This window comes from Protomyctophum bolini, assembly GCF_963924005.1.
Source record: "Protomyctophum bolini genome assembly, chromosome: 3".
Taxonomy (NCBI): Eukaryota; Metazoa; Chordata; class Actinopteri; order Myctophiformes; family Myctophidae; genus Protomyctophum; species Protomyctophum bolini.
In genome coordinates this window covers 20040951-20061802 of record NC_137864.1, presented here as the reverse complement: position 1 = coordinate 20061802, position 20852 = coordinate 20040951, and the positions used below count along the sequence as shown (strand labels likewise).

Below are 20852 nucleotides of genomic sequence, written 5' to 3'. Positions count from 1 at the left end.
GATGTGTTACACGTGTCTGTGTAACATGCGTGTCACATTGATGTGTGTTACACGTGTCTGTGTAACATGCGTGTCACATTGATGTGTGTTACACGTGTCTGTGTAACATGCATGTCACATTGATGTGTGTTACACGTGTCTGTGTAACATGCGTGTCACATTGATGTGTGTTACACGTGTCTGTGTAACATGCATGTTATATTGATGTGTTACACGTGTCTGTGTAACATGCGTGTCACATTGATGTGTTACACGTGTCTGTGTAACATGCGTGTCACATTGATGTGTGTTACACGTGTCTGTAACATGCATGTCACATTGATGTGTGTTACACGTGTCTGTGTAACATGCATGTCACATTGATGTGTGTTACACGCGTCTGTGTAACATGCGTGTCACATTGATGTGTGTTACACGTGTCTGTAACATGCATGTCATATTGATGTGTGTTACACGTGTCTGTGTAACATGCATGTCACATTGATGTGTGTTACACGCGTCTGTGTAACATGCGTGTCACATTGATGTGTGTTACACATTGTCTGTGTAACATGCGTGTCACATTGATGTGTGTTACACGCGTCTGTGTAACATGCGTGTCACATTGATGTGTGTTACACGTGTCTGTGTAACATGCGTGTCACATTGCCAGACGTATAGACGGCAGGCATGGATTGGAGACTGCAGATCTAAAATCGGATTATCCTGCAAAATAGAGTTGTAGAGCAGTGGTTCCCAAAGCGGGGTCCGGGGACCCCCAGGGGTACTTGAGGGAGTTCCGGGGGGGACCCAGCTAAATGATGATTGTAACCATATGGACCCTTATGGGAGTGTACAAATGGTTAAATTAGCATTGATTTTACAATATAAATTGAGGGTCCAAGATAGAAATGCTATTAACTAGAGTTACTAGACTAATGCATGTCAAACTGGGGGTTCTTGAAATTAAACAATCTGTCTATTCCCAACCAGCCAGGCACTACTCTGAGCGGCCGTGCCCCGAACGGGCACTGCATTAGTCTACTCTAAACAGACTAAACATATAGTGCCACAGTGTGTAGTCCTAAATGCCAGCCTTGTGATGGGTTTCCCCGTAGGACTTATACGATCTGTGGAGAATCGCACGTTTTGTTCCGCAACACAAAGCACGGCAATTAAACATGGCAACTGTGCACTTTGAAGCTGTTTAAGTGCCCTTTAAAACGTAATATGATTTGCCTGAGTGGTTAAAAAAGAAAAAGAAAAAAGAGTGGTGATTTGGAACAAAATGTCTTATGTGTCTCCAGATTGCCTCTCAGCAAAGCAACTGAGCCTGACATCATACAATATACACAGACATATCTTTTAAGTTAACACAATATATAGCCTGGAAGCCCTTTATATGCCTGGCACACAGACATCATTCATCAAAAAGAATCATCAGACATGCAAAGTAGGGATGCACCGAAAGGGAAATTCTTGGCCGAAAACCGAATACGGAATATGATTAATATTATATGTATTTTTTCCTACCATTGCTGTCATGGCCGTAGCTTAAAGCTACCTGATTTATGGCAAAATAAATGGTTATGGCAAAACTTAAACTTATAATAATAAGTAAATTAATGTAATAATCACTTATGGGTCCATAAAACATTTATTCAGCTCTTTTGAATGCATTAATTGCATACACTATTCGGTGATCTATTTTCTGCCTATTCGGGCCAAAGCCGGATAGGCTTGAGCCATTTTGAGCCATTTTCGAAATGCCCGAATTTTTCTGCGGCCGAATATTCGGTACATCACTAATTGCAAAGCTATGTCCAATTCTTCCTTTCCCTAAATTAAACAAGCGAGATTAATTACAACATCAGCATTCCAAAATTACATTGCAGAAAGCTAAATGCTTACGCAGTAATTGCATTATTATGCAAGACTTAGTTAATTTTTCGATTGAACATAATTAGCATTCATGGTTTCTTCCGTAACTTCAAACACACAGAATTAAGTCACGTTATACAGGGACCATTTTCACATTAATATTCGCTCAATACGACGATAATGTATCCTGCAACGAGCACGAGGTTAGAAATGCCGGAACTCCATTAACCCAAAAGTCAACTCATTGCATGGTAACCGTGGCAAAAAAATAATGATAATAATATAAATATATATATATATATATATATATATATATATATATATATATATATATGGTTTCCATGATTTATTTCCTCATGCCTGTAACACACTCCACAGTCTTGGTGAAATTAAAGAACAGCGTTTATACGCAGAGAGAGGCCTTGTTTACTCTGCAGAGCATGCAGCCTACACAAGGGCATATTTTGACAGTAACAAGGTCAACACATTAATTGGATATTTTTTCTCAGCCCCCCCCCCCCTTAAAGGCTTGGGCAGCATGTCACGCCAGTCTCAAATGATTAGTCAATCTGTTCCCATTAACAGTTAATTTCATTCTGTCTCTGCTTTCACTTGGGGCATTATCTGTGTATAGCCTCGTAAGCAAGATACTCCCCAAACCCAAGAGGCAGAGAGAGACATATGGCACACGGATGCCGCCGCGAACGCCACGCACAAATGGAGTTCAGATTGAAGAAACATTCTGACGCACTTGAATCACATGTGACCAACACGCCATGCACATGCTTAACGCATACTGGACCAGAACCCCTTTTGGTGTTTTTTTGTTTTTTTAATACTGTTTTTATTAGGCATTTTTTGTATGACAACAGAATATTATCGACAATGATAATGAGTAGCCTTTTGGTGTTTTTTAAGCATTATGTTATACTTTAGCTATTGAAAAATGGCAGATTTACATAGAGTGCGCTATGAGGAGGTCTATTTTTGAAAGATATATTCTTTCAGAGCGAACGTTTGTAACTCGTATCTTTGCTTCTGGAGCATCCCTGGAACAACATATTTTCAGATGGGGGTCAGTGGCCAATTACATATATTTATTTTAGAACTTGACATGAACAGGTTTGAGAACCAATGGGTTTTTCAGAAAACTGTCATGATTTAGAAGACATTTGTAGAATCGAGCTCGGGTCTAAATGGGTTAATGGGCTCGTGGTGTACTGATTAGTACAACAATCCATTGTGCTTGGTATCCACCCCTGTGGTGTTGCAATAATTTATCTGACATAAAAACTATAGCAACCATTTTTCTTCTTTGTGTATTTTGTCTCTCCCTCCTCGGCGTCCCCATCGGAACTAATGAGGGATGACTGAAGCGTGCTAAGGGGTTATTAATACTTGTGTCACAGCAGAGATTAGGAATGCTGTAAGGGTGGAGTAGCTCACTATAATAGGCTCAGGGCAGCAGCCCTGAGTCGTATGGTAGCCCAAACAGACAGCCATGAGTCTATGGTAGCCCAAACAGACCGCCACGAGTCGTATGGTAGCCCAAACAGACGGCCATGAGTCTATGGTAGCCCAAACAGACCGCCACGAGTCGTATGGTAGCCCAAACAGACAGCCATGAGTCTATGGTAGCCCAAACAGACCGCCACGAGTCGTATGGTAGCCCAAACAGACGGCCATGAGTCTATGGTAGCCCAAACAGACAGTCATGAGTCTATGGTAGCCCAAACGGGCAGCCATGAGTCTATGGTAGCCCAAACAGGCAGCCATGAGTCTATGGTAGCCCAGACAGACAGCCATGAGTCTATGGTAGCCCAAACAGACAGTCATGAGTCTATGGTAGCCCAGACAGACAGCCATGAGTCTATGGTAGCCCAGACAGACAGCCATGAGTCTATGGTAGCCCAAACAGGCAGCCATGAGTCTATGGTAGCCCAGACAGACAGCCATGAGTCTATGGTAGCCCAAACAGACAGCCATGAGTCTATGGTAGCCCAGACAGACAGCTATGCGTCATATGGTATAGACTAGCACCGAAGTCCTGACGTCACTGTCAGTAGAGGCCGTCAATCCACAGGTTTGTGTACTTTTTATTTGCATTGTAATCTCCATAGGGGGATTTTAGATCGCCTCATATAAGAACTGTAATTGAAAAATAAACCGATCTGGTCTTTGGATATGAAGCATCGACTGAAAGTGGAAATGTACAAATATCAAAGAGTAACAAAATAAGCATTAGAAACAACCCAGAGACTACATTTCCGGCTAGGCAGGCTGCATCTTCCCGTCGCACAACAGAAACTGAATGTTAATTATGTTTATTTAAAATGTTATTGTATTGATATTTAATGTTTCGTGGTTAGTACGAGTCGAGTCACCACCAGCTGAGCTTACGTCAACGAGGAATCTCAGGAACGCAATGTGTTGACAGCTGGGCGTGACGTATATTAGCAGCGACATTGCCTTCATATGTAGTTTCAAGGCTTTTGCGGCCACATTAATTCCATTTTCTCCAGAAACTGGCTGTATCAAATATGAATGGACATCATTAACGACACACAGCCAAACACAGTTCTTATATGAAGCGACCTAAAATCGCCCTATGGAGATTTCACTGCAAATAAAAAAATACATGAACCTGTGTATTGGCGCCCTCTACTGAAAGTGACGTCAGACTTCGGTGCTCTATAGCCTATGTGACGCAGCAAGGTGTTTTCATTTTTCTATTTATTCTTTTTTTTAACTGCTACTGGCAAAATGAAAGTCACATGAGATGGCCCCGGCCGTTCAGTCGATGCAGAGCAGTCTGCCACGACTGCTCAGGACGTGCCATGGAAAGTAGGTCCCATCATCACAGGGGACTAGAAAACAGGTGTTTCACCTCATGGATGGGCAGAGTTTTGCAGGACAGTGCAGGCCATGTCGACGACTCCATGCAAAGTTTGGCATTGGAAACTGTGGCAGCCACACTGTCGACAGAAGTGGACCACCAAAATGTATTTCGGGGGGGTTTCAGAAACATTGACATTGAAGTTTCCGTTGTTTGCACAATGCCAATATTCTTTGCTCTGTCGAACAGGCTGCAGCAGTATTTTAAGGGTAAGGCCTTAAAAACATAGGCTCCAGACATCCCAAAACAAACTGACCAGGCTACTGCTTGTCAAACTACTTCAAAAATGTCAATGACGTCACACCAGAGGGGCTCCGCAAACCACGTTCAACCCAGATTTAGCTGTGGCAGAGTACCGATACGAGTACTTTTTATTTTCGTTGAGTAACTACTTATTTTACCCCCTTTTTCCACAATTTACTTTCATTGTCATGCCTACACTTGTCAGTTGTCATTTATGCTTGTAAATGGGCTTTGCTGCAGTGTTGGGTCAGACTTGCTCCTGTTGCATTCGTTCAGCCTATAGCGTCAACTGAATGTTTTGGTACTCGTGTCAAAGTATCGGGGCCGGTTCCGAGTACCGAGTAAGAGTACTTGAGGGTGGTATCGGCCCTAAACGGAACAACTCTACCCTAAACTCTCCTTCAAAACCGCTCTTACACTGGTGGCTGCAAACCCCCCCCCCCCCCTCCCCCCACAGCAAGATGTGCTTGTCTTTGCAAACTCTTAATAAAGTATTAAATTAATCAATCAAAAATCGGTGATCACAAAATATAACCATGTCTGTTTTAGGTTACGGCATAAGGTAGGCATAAGGTATCGTGTACAGTTGGTTTAACTTTGGGGGTTTTAAGGCATGCATACATTAATAATAATAATAATAAAACTTTATTTGTATAACACCTTTCATGACATGAAATGCAGCTCAAAGTGCTTTACAGAACAATGGAGAATAAAAAAGAAAAGCAAGGCAACGACATTAAAAAACAAGCAGTAATGCAATATAGTATAATAAAAGATCAATTAAAAGCAATGTTGTAAAAGTGGGTCTTGAGCTGTGCTTTAAAAATGTCTACAGAGGCTGCCTGACGAAGGTACAGTGGGAGCTTGTTCCATGCCGACATTAGGTTAATAAACAACGTTTTAGAGTACGGTTTAACTAGCTTATCAAATGGATCCTAACGGGGTCCATTTGGTTCCATTTTGTACACTCAGAGGTACATTTACATTGATTTTACAATATAAATTCAGGGTCCCAGAGACAGAAATGCCATTAAATGGGGGGTCCGTAGACTAATATGCATGTCAAACTGAGGGTCCATGAAATTAAACGCGTTCAGAATCACTAGAGCCGTAAAAATCTTCTCTTATGGGGGTCCCTGGCATATATTTTCAAATGGGTGTCCGTGGGCTAATTAGTGTCAACTTAACTATAATTAAATTAATTTGAAAGGCATTTGAAATTAAATTATTATTATTATTATTTTTTTTATTCCAATTAAAACACAGCAAAAACAATAATTCAGGATTTCAATTCAAATTTGCAAAAAATAGTCGATCTACACGCTCAAAAGCTTTTGAGCGTGTAGATCGGCAATTTTTTGCTACTCTGGAGTGAGTGTGTAAAATATAGTGTCCCCTCTCTCTCTCCATCAACGTTGCCCATCCCTGCCATCATAGATCACAGTGTCGTGCAGTCTGCAGTGGCACAGGAGGCAGCAGGTCACACGAGGTAGAAGTAGAACAGGAACCAGTTCGCTTCTTAACACACAACAGTAATTGATGGAAAAGTCCCATAATAATAATAATAATGATTTATTTGTTTTCTTCTGAGGCTTAATGCTAATCCTGTGGGTTCTCATTTGATGTTTTCCTTTCCCCCCCCCTTCGTTGACCCATTTAGAAATGCCTGTGGCTCTGCTTTACAATAAGTTGGATCAGGATCCATGATAAAAAACATAAAAATAATAAAAGGTTCATTATACACTGTTTCCTAAGAGCCTTGTATCTTGCGTGAATAGGCTGTATAGTGTATAGGATTCTATTCACCAGGGATGCTCTTAGCAGTGTTCGGGACTCTGATAGTGTGTAAAAACCTGCTATAGGGCAGTCAACTAACCGTGTTCCTCTGGGGTGACACATTTCTAGTCGATGTGCAAAAAAAAAGACACAAGGGATGGGCTAAGTACTAGTAGTATATAACCTTGAGCCCACGTTGGCGTGTGTTGCGTTACGTAAATCTCCCACATCTCTCTTCCCGGAGCACTAGAACTATAGCCAAAGAAGAAGTGAAGAACGGTGCCAAACACACACAAAATAAGTTTCAATGAATAATGTCAGTGTCGTCGTGACCAACGGAGCCGTTTTCAATTCAAACCTTGTGCTTGTGACGACAAGGCAATAATTATGTAAGGCAGAGCAACAGCTCCAGCCAAAGGAGATTTATGCATAGTGTGTCAGTCTGAAGAATATTCTGGAGTGTCTTGTGTGAGTTGAGTCTAGCCCATTTTGGGCGGGAACCCTTTTTGGTGTTTTAAGCATTGTTATACTTTAGCCATTGAAAAATAGCAGATCTACAAGCTCATAGCGCGGCAACGAGTGCAGCGCTACGAGCTTGTAGGTCTGCTATTTTTTTGTGAAAATGTGCCGCAAATCTTTTGAATATATATTCTTTCAGAGCCAAAGTTTTTAACTCAAATCTTTGCTTCTGGGGGGTCCCTGGAACAACATATTTTCAGATGTGGGTCGGCGGCCAATTACATATAATCTTGGGGGTCCTGAGAACGACGGACATAGAAACATTGGGCTTTTCTGAAAACTTAGAAGACATTTGTAGAATCGTTCGCAGGTCAAAATGGGCTAGAGAGCCCGGCCGTTTCGTCTTTGTAGTCATAGAAAAAACTGAAGAATGGATTTCATCTTCAAAGTGAGTATCTGGCCCCCAATTATTTTTGGAAAGAAAAAAATATGAAGTGTCTCAGTGATTTCTTTGTATATTTACAACGTCCAGTGTTTTGTACAGAGTGAATGATGTTTCCAAACAGAATGCAAATCTGTCTCCCAGTGGGAACCAAAGGAAGAGTGTAGTGTGTTGCAGGAGAACACCCCAGCATCATAATATAGGGGCAGATCATAGACTGTAAAGAAATATGGACAAAGCGTTCTCCGGGTCTGATATGGACGTAAAATTAAGCCTGTCAGTCCTTGAATTGTAAATCGCCATCTTTCTAGATCCGTTTGGGCCCAGCTGAGCCATTGGCTGGCCCAGACAACGAGGCGGGACTTCCCCCCTTCTTCTTCGTTGGTTTTTATTTTGACTCGAGTGGGTGGGGGATCCCGTTCATAGACTGTAACGGTAGCCACGCCCCTCAGAACATACGCGACTTTATGGTAATTTTTTTAATAAAAATAATTTATATATATAATTATTTTACATCTAAAAAACTTAAAGAACTGTCTATACGACCTTTAACCCATTTTGACCTGAGATCAGATTCTAAAAATGTCTTCTACATCCTGACAGTTTTCTGAAAAAGCTATGTTTCTATGTCAGTCGTTCTTGATATTTCAAAAATAGCAGACCTACAAGCTCGTAGCACGCCACTCTCCAAAAGGGGTTCCCGCACAAAATGGGTTAAGTTATTTGTCAAATATATAATAAAATATACAATAATACACATTGTAACGTTCCAATGTTCAATGCAAAAAGAAAACGCAATTAAATCGTCAATCGCAATGATTTGACAATTCATCATCAACTTAAATGTGTAACGGTGACAGCCCTAGCTATTGCATGTTGTCTGTATCTGTGGTCACTGTTTAGGCCAGTGGTTCCCAAACCTTTTCACGCCAAGGTCCCCCGAATTGACACTAATTAGCCCGCGGACCCCCATTTGAAAAGATATGCCATGCAGGGACCCCCATAAGAGAAGATTTTTACGGCTCTAGCGGTGATTCTCAACCCGTTTCATTTCAAGGACCCCCAGTTTGACATGCATATTAGTCTACAGACCCCACATTTAATGGCATTTCTATCACTGGGACCACCAATGTATATTGTAAAATCAATGTTAATTTAACTCTGAGAGTGTAAAACTATCATTTAGCTGCGGGTCCCCCTGGAACTCCCTCAAAGATAAAGATAAAGATAGAGATAAAGAAAACTGCACAACGGCAGTCAGTTACAACAATAAAACATTACAAAAAATACACGGGTGCATTAAAATACTATATAAAATGCATTCACATTAACACAGCAACAGTGATCATGAGCAGTGGGGATTAGACTATTTAAACATTTTTTTATTTAAAATGTCGCAGTTGGCACAAACAAAGTTTTGTAACCCTTCTTTTTAGCTAATTTTGCCCTAAGCCTCCTGCCCGATGGCAACAAGTCAAATTCAGAGTGAAGAGGATGGGTAGAATCATTGTAAATCTGAATTGCTTTTTTGGTTATGCAACGGTTGTATATGTCCTGAAGTTGCAATGGTTTGTCTTACTTGCCTGGTTGACTACCTGGGTGAGCTTGTTTTTATCTCTAACTGAGAGATTCCCAAACCAGGACATGATGTTAAAAGTGAGAACACTCAGTGTGTGATCTATAGATCATGGTCAGGGTGTGTTTACTGGCATTAAAACTCCTCAGTTTCCTGAGAAGATAAAGCTGCTGCCTTGCCTTTTTGTAGATGTTATCTGCATTGGTCTGAAAGGTGAGTTATAGACCATGGTCAGGGTGTGTTTACTGGCATTAAAGTTTATCAGTTTCCTGAGAAGATAAAGCCGCTGCCTTGTCTTTTTGTAGATGTTAACTGCATTGGTCTGAAAGGTGAGTTTATTGTCCAAGGTTGTTCCCAGATATTTAAAGTCACTGACCTGCTCCACTTCCTCCCCACTCATAGTAACAGGCCTAAAGATGGACCCTGAGCCCTCTGCTCTTGACCCCCCTCCCAAGCACAGCTCCTTGGTCTTAGTGACATTAAGGTCAAGAACGGTCGATGTGCTGGGAGTAAGAGGGACTGGAAACATCCTGCAGGCAGGCAAGCAGGGCCATGTCGTCAGCGTACTTTATGAGAGAGAAGTCTTTGTTGTTGTATTTCAACTCATTTGTGTATAGGCAGAATAACAGAGGGGATAAAACGCACCCCTGTGGCACGCCAGTGTTTAGGACAAGGCAGTCAGAGAGTGTTATTAATACAGACTGGCTGGGGTTTCTCTCTCTCTCAGGTACTCCCTAATCCACAAAATGAGACGTTCAGGTCACACAGGAGGCGTTTTAGGAGAAGATGGGGTTGGACCGTATTAAAAGCAGAGGAGAAGTCCATAAAAAGGACACGGACGTATGTTTTGGGTTTGTCGAAATGACGATGTATTTTGTCCAATAAAGTTACAGTGGCATCCTCTACACCTCGACTGGCTCTATAAGCAAACTGCATTTGGGGCGATGCACTTAGCCTTACTCACTACACGCTCCATGCATTTGCTTAATAGAGGAGTGAGGGCGATGGGTCTAAAATCATTTGGCACTTTTGCTCGTGCAGTTTTTGGCTCAAGGACCCCTGGGGGTCCCCGGACCCCATATTGGGAGCCACTGGTTTAGGCTGTCGGACTGAATGAATCCATACCGTGCTCAGCCATATTTTAACCTCACTGCACACATTTCCATGGCTAATGTAATGGTGTTCATTCAGGATGAAAAGATTTTGTGTGATTTGCTGTGCTGAAACTTTTAGGGCTACTAGGCCTATAGAGATTTAAAGAGGTCATGGTTTGATATAAATACTCATTATTGGATGCAAACAAGTGTTTTGACATTATTATTAATTTATATAAGATATTAGGCCTATTCTAATTGACTATTTGCATTGCCTTGGCACAGCAGCATGCAGTCACCCACTGCAAAAATGAGTCACCGTTTTTGCTACCTGGTTGATCCTGCCAGTAGCACATCAAAGATTAAGCCATGCATGTCTAAGTACAAACTGCTTGTACAGAGAAACTGCAATTCTGGTTACCTGCCTAATACCTCCCATATTTCCATATCACTGATAAAAAATTGACAAATATATTTAAAAAATTGGGAATTAGTTCCCCCCCACTAAATAGAATGACTTTGCAGTAGTTCTAAGGAAAGCACTAGTGAGCATAATAAAAATCAAATACCTCATTCATCCCCCCCTGCATTGTACCGGCGATCCAACCAATATGTCTGAGTCATAGTGTTGGGGGCGATGCCAGGCCGTCTCACACTCCTCCATCCAAGACACTGTGTGTCACCACTGGTGACGTCAATCATCTACAGTATGACGTATTAAAATCTTAAAAATACATTAGGAAGCAAGCCCAAACTACCCCCCCCCCGGTCAGCCTGATGGAGGGGAAAGGAACTGGTTGGAATAATGTGTTCCTTCCACACGCTATCCTGTACGTCCTACAGGGGAAACGCCCCCCCCCCCCCCCTGGCTTGGACTCCTCATGCATTGTAGGAAGCATGAGGTCAGTCCGTTTCTCTCCCCAGGTTGGCAGAGGGAGTGTAGAGCCCAGGATTACATTAGATAATTGACACTGGGTGAAAAAAATGGTTTGCAAAAATCGTGGGATTTATTTATTTTTATTTTTAAGAGAAGCCCAAATAAACAACTACACAAACAAAAGGAAACTGGTTTATCATAAGCAGACATGGAACACATGTAAACGGGAAACGGTGCCCAGGGTCTAAACCAGGGCTGTCAAATCGTTGTAGGTCACGAGCCGACTGGGCAAAAAAAAAGAAAACTTCTTCATGCGGGCCGGATCGACCCGTTGTGCATGAACAAATGTGCCAGGTGCTCCCACAGCTTACATTTCTTGCATTCCTTCACCCTGCTCTCTGACGAAACTACAAAATGTGTCACCTCGCAAATTCCATTTCTTATGAAGATTGCCTAGGAAGCACAGGCTCTGTGCTACTGTACGTTACACAGTGGCACACACACAATCTACCGGAGAGAGACCCACGCACGGAAAGGCATGAAAACTCTGCAGTCATAAAGAATGCTCGTATAAATGCTGTCCGAACAGAAATATGCAAATGCATTAGTTTCATCAGGTTTATAAAGCCGCACCTTTGCTCGGATTCTGCCTTTTATGAAGCTCAAACTAAGTTGTGGAACGGCAGCCCGACTGCATGGTTCGCTATGAAAGGATAGAAACACCATTAAATTAAATATCCATTTGAATAATTATGCCGTTGGAATTTCCAACCTGCCTGCTACGCTCCACAACAGATGCTTTCTATACAAAATATGGGACCCATATTTGCAATGTATTGGCCCTCAATTAGCTGACCCCTTGATACTAGGGTCCCTTAACAGAAGTATCACCGCTAACCTTGATGGGTAGGATCATCAATACTTTAATTTACTTTATTTTACTTTACTTTTTACCTTCCCCTTACTGTATTAGTACTTGCACAAGCAGAGCACGTGACGCAAGTACTGCGATCGGCTGGGTATGTACTGTATGTCGGTGTTGTCCACCGGCCAATAAGATGTCTGCATGACGGTGTTGTCCACCGGCCAATAAGATGTCTGCATGACGGTGTTGTCCACCGGCCAATAAGATGTCTGCATGACGGTGTTGTCCACCGGCCAATAAGATGTCTGCATGTCTGTGTTTTCCACCGGCCAATAAGATGTCTGCATGTCAGTGTTTTCAGGGACAACCATTCTTGATGACGTAACTATAAGTATGTATGTATGGGCTACTTGTGTACAAGGCGTGAGTTGGCACCTCGACTGAGTGCATTTCTACTAGACCTGTACGTGCCCGTCGGCCACCGGCCTACTTCAGAGTGATGCAACGTGGGAACCTAATAATACCTGTTAACTTGTCATAGCACCCATTTTAACTATCCGTCTGGGTCCCTTTCTGCCCATACTGTATATATATAGACACGCAGAGACGTGGCGCATTTATAGTAGGATATTTTTTTGGTGTATTTATTCACCCGTCTACAGGCTGTCAAGCACCAAACAATGTGTCCATATAGACCTATTTTATTTTATGGTCCGATGTAGGTATGTGGAGTTTCTATCTGTGTCCTTTGTTTTGCAACGTTTCGTAGCTGAGCTGTGTTTTGTTTTATCTTTGGCATAAAATCTAAAAACGTATAAAAATTATATTGGGATTTAAAAATATATATATTGATAGACCTTGTCCTGGCTTCATTCTACCTGTAAATGAGGAGAACGGCAAGAGAGAAGAGAGAAGTGCAATTTCACACTTTTTCTTTGGCACGGCGCGAGAACAGCTGTGATTACGCACGGCCATTTCACACTGTCTGTATTTATAGCTCCCATAGCCATTAATCAAGCTGAATGGAGAGAAAACTTTTCGGCCATGATATCTTGTCCTTAAGAGTGGAACAATGTGCTGAGTTGCCCGGGGAGAATTTGAAATAATTTGTATGAAATGCTGTCATTTGTTGGGGCCTTGCAGGTTAAACACATTTAAAGCAAGGCGTTTCTTCTTGATATGCAACTTTTTGCCCGCTCTAAGATGACGGCTGCCTATGCGGTAAATATAACACAGATGAGACTTTAATATAAAGATCGTAACACGGACATACCGGTACATGGGATTGGCATTAAAGTGCTGGGTTTTACCAGCCGTACATGAACGTGTATGTTAATATTAACACATACCGAGCGTATGTGTTAATATTAACATTAAAGCACCCAGGGACGTAGCTGACCATTTGGTTGCCCTACTCGTAGGATATTTGTGCTGCCCCCCCTCCCGACAAGAGTGCTGCTATTCCTCATCCAGATCAGCTATTTTTGCTGTTTGTGAGGACGCACACGGCTGTTTGTGAGGACGCACACGGCTGTTTGTGAGGACGCACACGGCTGTTTGTGAGGACGCACACGGCTGTTTGTGAGGACGCACACGGCTGTTTGTGAGGACGCACATGGCTGTTTGTGAGGACGCACACGGCTGTTTGTGAGGACGCACACGGCTGTTTGTGAGGACGCACACGGCTGTTTGTGAGGACGCACACGGCTGTTTGTGGAGACGCACACGGCTGTTTGTGAGGACGCACACGGCTGTTTGTGAGGACGCACACGGCTGTTTGTGAGGACGCACACGGCTGTTTGTGAGGACGCACACGGCTGTTTGTGGAGACGCACACGGCTGTTTGTGAGGACGCACACGGCTGTTTGTGAGGACGCACACGGCTGTTTGTGAGGACGCACACGGCGGCTCGTTATTACGCAGCGGAGCCGCGGAGGAAGTTATTTTGAGAGGTCGGCTTGGCACTTTTTGGCACATTGTGTTGCCCCCCTCGGCGTGTTGCCCTACTCGCATTGCGTAGTAGCGACTGCACTGAAAGCACCTCATTGGGACTTGATCAAGACCCCAGAGAGGCTCTCCAGCGTTGAAGCACTCGACCCTAGTGGTTGGAGCGTGAACTGCAGGCGGACGGACCAGTGGATTCATGGGTTCAGTCTCTATCCTTTTATTACTCTATGGCCTAGATGTGTCACAGAGACTACATTGTTTTTGAAAATAAAATAAAAGGTCATTAAAATTGACATTATTATTGCTTATAGCAGCTTTAAGGCAGAGAGAGAGCAGCCTGAGTGTGTCTGTCCTACCGACATATAGACGGTCATAAATATAGTTTTCTTGTCCCCGCAGGCTGACCATTTGACGTCCCCCCAGTCTAGACCGTGCAGGACGGTTCAGACACCTGTCCCCCCGGTCTAGACCGCGCAGGACGGTTCAGACACCTGTCCCCCCGGTCTAGACCGTGCAGGACGGTTCAGACATTACAGATAACAAATGTTTCTATCGTGATTGGAGTTGGACAGGCGCTCGTTCTTTTCTTGGCCAAATTTCGCTTCAGGCCAAGGTGCTCAATTTTGACCAAAACACATTTTGAGGACATAAAAATCCAGCAGCAAGTGTGGTGATGTTTGGACAAACTTAGATTTACGGACACATTTGTACCAGAGCTGTGTAAAAGGAAAATCTTCTTCTTGTAATGTCCCATGGAGGTTATTTTTAACTCGATTGCGTCCTCTGCTGTTTTGATCGCGATAAATTTTTATTAAATCGATTTAAATTGTTTATATCGATATATATCTATATTAATCTTGTTATAAACTAATTATTACACGTTTTGATGCATCAATTATTAAATGGACAATGGACAACAATTATTATGGCTATTATTATGGCCAGTTTACTTAAAGTTTCATATAATCACTTTGTCTTCCCACTACTTGGTAGTAGCCTATAGTCGTTAGAACAAGCTCATTTTCAGTTGTGCTTGCCCCAGATATTCCATGACGCCCCGCGGCCATCTTGGCAGGCAGACAGGTTTGTGTATAGCGTAATGGGAGCCGACCCTAATGTCCACACTGTCACTTCTTGTGTGGAGTGGAGTCACTTCCCAATGAAGGAATATCTTTTTTGTGAGGAGACTCAGGAGAGCAACTGGTGGATGGATAAATCTACAGGAGACTCTCCTCAAGATTAGATGAGGGATCGTAGCATCAATCTCCTCTCTGGCATTTTCCAATAGCATCATCGTCGTGATTCATTCCTCTTGTAGGCAGCGCCCAAGTCCTGTACATTTGGCCCTACTGGATGGCGACAGTCGGGGATTAAAGTTACGTGTGCTCAAAGATTGATGTCCAAGCGTGTCCATCCAGTTGAAAATAATGATTTATTTTTCCGTCCAAAGTCGTAAGCATATAAATAAACATAACGAGCCCTTCGAAAACAGTCTAAAACGGTTTAGCTTTTCCTGTCAGCCGGGTTAGGTTACAGGCGAGGCAGGGGTTAAATACCTGTACCTTGGAAACCTTGGCCTTGGGTTGATTGACAAATTGACCAATTTAGCCCTTCAGTGGCGTCATCGAAATAACACGAAGGCTCAAAATGGCTCTTACTGTACACCTTTTGGGTTTTCATATAGGTCATGGTACAGCACACACCATGGTACTGTACTGTAGCAGTACCACCACTTTATCACTGCCCACAGTTACAGCGTACTAGCACGTTCTAAAGAAGTAGGGCAAGCGTGGAGGTCCCCTGAGTGAGAGCCCAACACTGTACGCACTATAAACCAAGCACTGTATTGAGGACGCTTGGAACCACAACTTTCAACTTACGAAACCACTTACTTTCCACCACCGACAGTGGTGGAAATTCACTCATATACTGTAGAGTTAGTTGCTGCGAGAGTGAGGTCTAGCCAACACCAACTCGGGATTCCTGGATCGCTGCCCTCCACAATTTCCTATCCAACGTCAGGTTCTTGAGCTATTGTCAGCCAAGCTGTCGCGTCGCAGCACGTCTACATAGGTGGTACGCTTCTTTCCCTTCCTGGCTTTGCCCTGGGTTGGCTCCCATAGGGTCAATTTACTTGCCTGAAGTTCTGGGTGCCTGCCTGACGCAGTGCCCTTCTCTCTCTGACCCGTGGTAGGTCCCCATAGAGGTTCCCAGTACAATGTTGAGATATTTGTACAAATTGTACTGCACTTGAGTATTTCCAATTTCCAATCTTTTACTTCTACTCCACTATACATCTCGGCTCCAAATATAGTACTTTTACTCCACCACAAAACTAGTTACTATTTACTTTGTAGATTTTGATTATTATTATTACAAAACTTCCTTGAACCACTTGCCTTATATACATTTCGGCCATTTGATGAAAATAGCAGATCTACAATCTCAATGTGACAAGCTCACAATGCTGTGAGCTTGTAGATCTGCTAGTTTCAAAAGATCTTTTTATACATTTGACATTTCTGCAGTGCACAATGAGTATACTTTTACTTTTAGGTACTTTAAACCCATTCTGGGCGGGAACCCCTTTTGGTGTTTTAAGCGTTATGTTGTACTTTAAATGTTGAAAAATAGCAGATCTACAAGTTCATAGCACGGCACCGAGTGCCGCGCTATGGGCTTGTAGGTCTGTTATATTTGATAAATCGTGAAAATGTGGCGCACATCTTTGAATATATTCTTTCAGAGCAAACGTTTTTAACTCAAATCTTTGCTTCTGGGAGGTCCCTGGAACTCCATATATTCAGATGGGAGTCGGCGGCCAATTACATATAATTCTGGGGGTCCTTGACATGAAATAGTTTGAGAACCACTGATACAGAAACATGGGGTTTTTCAGAAAACCGTCATGATTTAGAAGACATTTGTAGAATTTGTAGGTTCCGGACTTTTGCTTGTAGAAAAGAGTCCTTCTGCACGCCTACAAGGACAGCGCAGCCGGCAACAAGTGGAGGTCCCGCACACTGTCTTCACTTACATAACAGTAGTTTATTATAGGCTACTGAGTACTTTCAGTAGCCTAATAAACTATAGCGTTATATAAGCCAAGACAAGTGTGCGGGACCTCCTTTCTCTATCTGACTTTTACTTGTAACAGAGTACTTCTACAATGCAGGGGTTTTTTTGTATGCATCTATGGAGTTAACAATATTATTACTCTAATAGACCCCTAGGTACGGTTTTGAATATTGAAATATGTCTTCCCTGTATATTTTTGGTTTCTCAAAAGGCCCAATCGAGGCCCAGGTCTAAAGGCCCAATCAAAATGATAGTGATATAGTGACATCACGATATGATCCCCTCCACTAACCCCTCCCCCGTTATCATACAACAATAGCTGTGGGTGCGGCTTCAGTTCAGGTGGATCACATTCACCACCCATCACCACCCACCAGGCAAACCAGGCATACTTAATGAACTGGTGAGTGTGGCCACATACAACTTTCTGTACACTTTTTTTTGTTTGGAAAAACGTCTTTCTCCGTCTTTTTCTCTAGTATAATCATAGTACCTGATGATCATGTTTTAGAGTTTGTAAAATCACGGCAGTCCATATTTAGATAAAAAAAGGAGTACTTTTTCCACCACTGGAAACCGAACAGCACGTGTGAATTAATTAATGAAAGCTCTGAGCGGCAGTGTAGCGTAGAGTAGACTGACCTGTCCGAAGAGTTTGTTGAGATAGGTGACCTGAGCAGCGGCCTTGGCTGTGTTTATGCTGACCTTGCGGCGTGGCTCAGAGCCCTCCAGGCTGGCCCCCCGAGCTGGTTTGGCCGCGCCGGCCTTTGTGGCGCTGTAAGAGTGCATTCAGAGTTTAGCTAGAGCTCATCCAGGCTGACCACTCGGGTCCAACATCTTCACAGCACGCCACGCAAGTGCAATGTTTGTGATATTCTTAGAATTTACCCTAATGACCCCCCCCTTCTCCCTCCTTTGTGTAGTGATTGCCAAGCTTGAGTGGTGTAATTGATGAAAGGCAATGAGGCTCAAAGAAAGCGATCCCAAACAGGTTACCTCAGCTATTTACTTCAAAAGGGAGATAAATGATGCGAGGCCTTTTAAGCAAACAGGCCCTATTGCTGAGGTCTGTTTTCAACCAATCAAGGACACTGACTTGTTAGTGTAGCAACAAAGAAAAAGCTATAGTTCCCTAAATTCTAATTGTCGGCCTTGTCGCCATGACTGTCTCTGCATCAAAAAGAGTCACAAATGACTGACAAGTACGAACTTGAGCGCTTCTGACTAAACCTCCTAACTCCATCAGATCCCCAAACTGTCGGTCAATTCCCTAACAAACAACCCCCCCCCCCCCTTTCCACCTGATGGACTATATAGTGAACGCATAGGTTGCATACAGTAAATATTTAGATTTTAATCATTAGTACTTATAGAACAGATCTTAAATATATTATGCTTTTAAGTAGTTCCTGTTGAAAAGTCGTTTTTATGAACTTTTATATAGTAACTGTGTTTGTGTGTACTGTGATCTCTGTTGTCTTTACCACTGCACAAAAGAAGTTTCCGAAAGGAAAAATAAAGTTCTTTGAAGTTGTAGTCAACTAAATCTTCAGTTGATTTAGTCGACTAAAATTTTGGTGGGCCTTGATGGTGTCGTAATGGCTGATTTTACACCTGGTTGCATGCTGAAAACAGCCGATCTATAAGTCTGCAACACGTCGTGCTGCGATGCGTTGTGAACTTGTAGATCTGCTACTGTATTTCCACGAAAATGTTTCCGTCATAGTTTTTAGTTGACGAAATCAACACCGGTCTTGTTTCTGCTCGACAGCATCTAGATATCAGCCCTGACTCCTGATTATTAAATACAGAGAAAAGCAGTCACCTGGCCTTCTTCTTCAAGCCTCCTGCAGCAGAGGCATCGGCGGCTGGCGAGAGGCTGGAAGACAAGAAAAGAGCTTCTGATCAGTGCAAATGATTTAAACCCATTTAGACCTCATTCTAGATTCTAAAAAAAGGCTTCTAAATCCTAACCGTTTTCTGAAAAAAACATAAGTTTCTATATCAGTGGTTCTCAATCTATTTCATGTCGAGGACCCCAAAAATATCCAAAAATTATTCTATGAAATTGGCCGCCGACCTCCATCTGAAAACGTGTTGTTCCAGGGACCTCCCAGATGCAAAGATTTTACTTAAAAACGTTCGCCCTGAAAGAATATATATTCAAAGATTTGTGCCACATTTTCAAGATTTTTCAAAAATAGATCTACAAGCTCGTAGCGCGGCACTCGGTCCCTTCTTGAATGATTTAACCACATGAACCCCCAGCATCCCTATTCTGAGCACGTCATAAGACACAGTGGCTCTCAACCCATGTGGGTCACTTCTCCCAGGGGGGTCCCCACAGTTCTCCCAGGGGGGTCGCCCCCCCCCACCCCAGTCCCCACATGATTTTTTGTATTTTGCGTGGGTCCCCAGATGACAGTGACTAATGATTCAAGGACTTTTAAGATCGTTTTAATACCTAAAAGAAAAACATTGCTGCATTGTATTCATCAAACTATACTATGAAAACATTGGCCAAATTATCAAATTTAGAGAAATTGTAAAATTGGCGCTTGGAAAGAGAACTATTTTGAAATGGATGTTCTACAAGCTAATCTCACGCTGCCTCGAGTCGCAGATTGTATCGGACCTGCTATTTTCACAATATTTATCTGAGTCAAACAAAATGTAATGCCTCATCACGGCCTGAAAGGGTTGAGAACCACTGTCTGTCATAAGAGGCAAACATTCATCCAAAATAGACAAAAATTCACTGATAACATTCGGTATAAGTTCTCATAACGCATTGCAAGCAATGCGACGCATTGTGAGCTTGTAGATTGGCAAAGAGATTTGGAGATGGGCAAGGACACGTGGTGTAGTAGAGGGGAAAAGGGGGGGTGCCGGGTATAACCCTGGGGGACACCAATCAAACAGAGTATATAATATAGCTATGGTTTGAAGTGGTTCTGGCCTCAGATGTTGTTGTGATCAGGTATTGTGGTCAGATGTATGATGATGGGTGCTCGAGTCAAGGAGTGATTTTTATTTCTTTTAGCACTAACCTGGTAGGGGAACCTTTCCCGGACATGACGGCTCACCTGGAAAGAAAAGAGAGGTAGTTAACGTTGCACTGCAGTGTTTTATTGTATATGGGCGGGGGGCGCTGCCTGGGGACTGACTGAGCGTTTTTATATCGGCTGAGGGTAACGCCGTTAATTTGGCGTGGCGGTTCCATTTATAGGTGTTTGTGTGTGCCAGGTTGTGCATTAGGCTCTCAATGGCTGCTGGCACGTGTAGAAATACATCCACTAACGTTATTAGTATTACCATCAGCTGTGTGTGTGTGTGTGTGTGTGTGTGTGTGTGTGTGTGTGCGTGTGCGTGTGCGCGTGCGTGTGCATTGAACTAGAATGCCCTGAGAGATGGAAAATAAAATTGAACGAGAAAGCCCTTCTGGGCATAGGTCTCCACCAGCAGGATAGGAGTGTCTGTTTTCGGCACAGGTCTCCACCAGCAGGATAGGAGTGTGTGTTTTGGGCACAGGTCTCCACCAGCAGGATAGGAGTGTGTGTTTTGGGCACAGGTCTCCACCAGCAGGATAGGAGTGTGTGTTTTGGGCACAGGTCTCCACCAGCAGGATAGGAGTGTGTGTTTTGGGCACAGGTCTCCACCAGCAGGATAGGAGTGTGTGTTTTGGGCACAGGTCTCCACCAGCAGGATAGGAGAGTGTGTTTTGGGCACAGGTCTCCAC

At 43.0% G+C, this 20852-nt stretch overlaps 1 protein-coding gene across 1 annotated transcript in view; it reads right to left on the bottom strand.

Annotated features, from left to right (window-relative positions):
* cabp4 (calcium binding protein 4) overlaps window positions 1-20189 on the bottom strand; it is a gene marked incomplete at both ends in the record, with an annotated part of 35006 nt that extends 14817 nt beyond the window's left edge. Inside the window, 3 exons of the mRNA XM_080760466.1 lie at window positions 17756-17888; window positions 18939-18992; window positions 20164-20189. Coding sequence (XP_080616592.1) covers window positions 17756-17888; window positions 18939-18992; window positions 20164-20189 — 213 coding nt within the window. The remainder of the gene's footprint in view (window positions 1-17755; window positions 17889-18938; window positions 18993-20163) is intronic.
* Window positions 20190-20852: the final 663 nt, after the last annotated feature.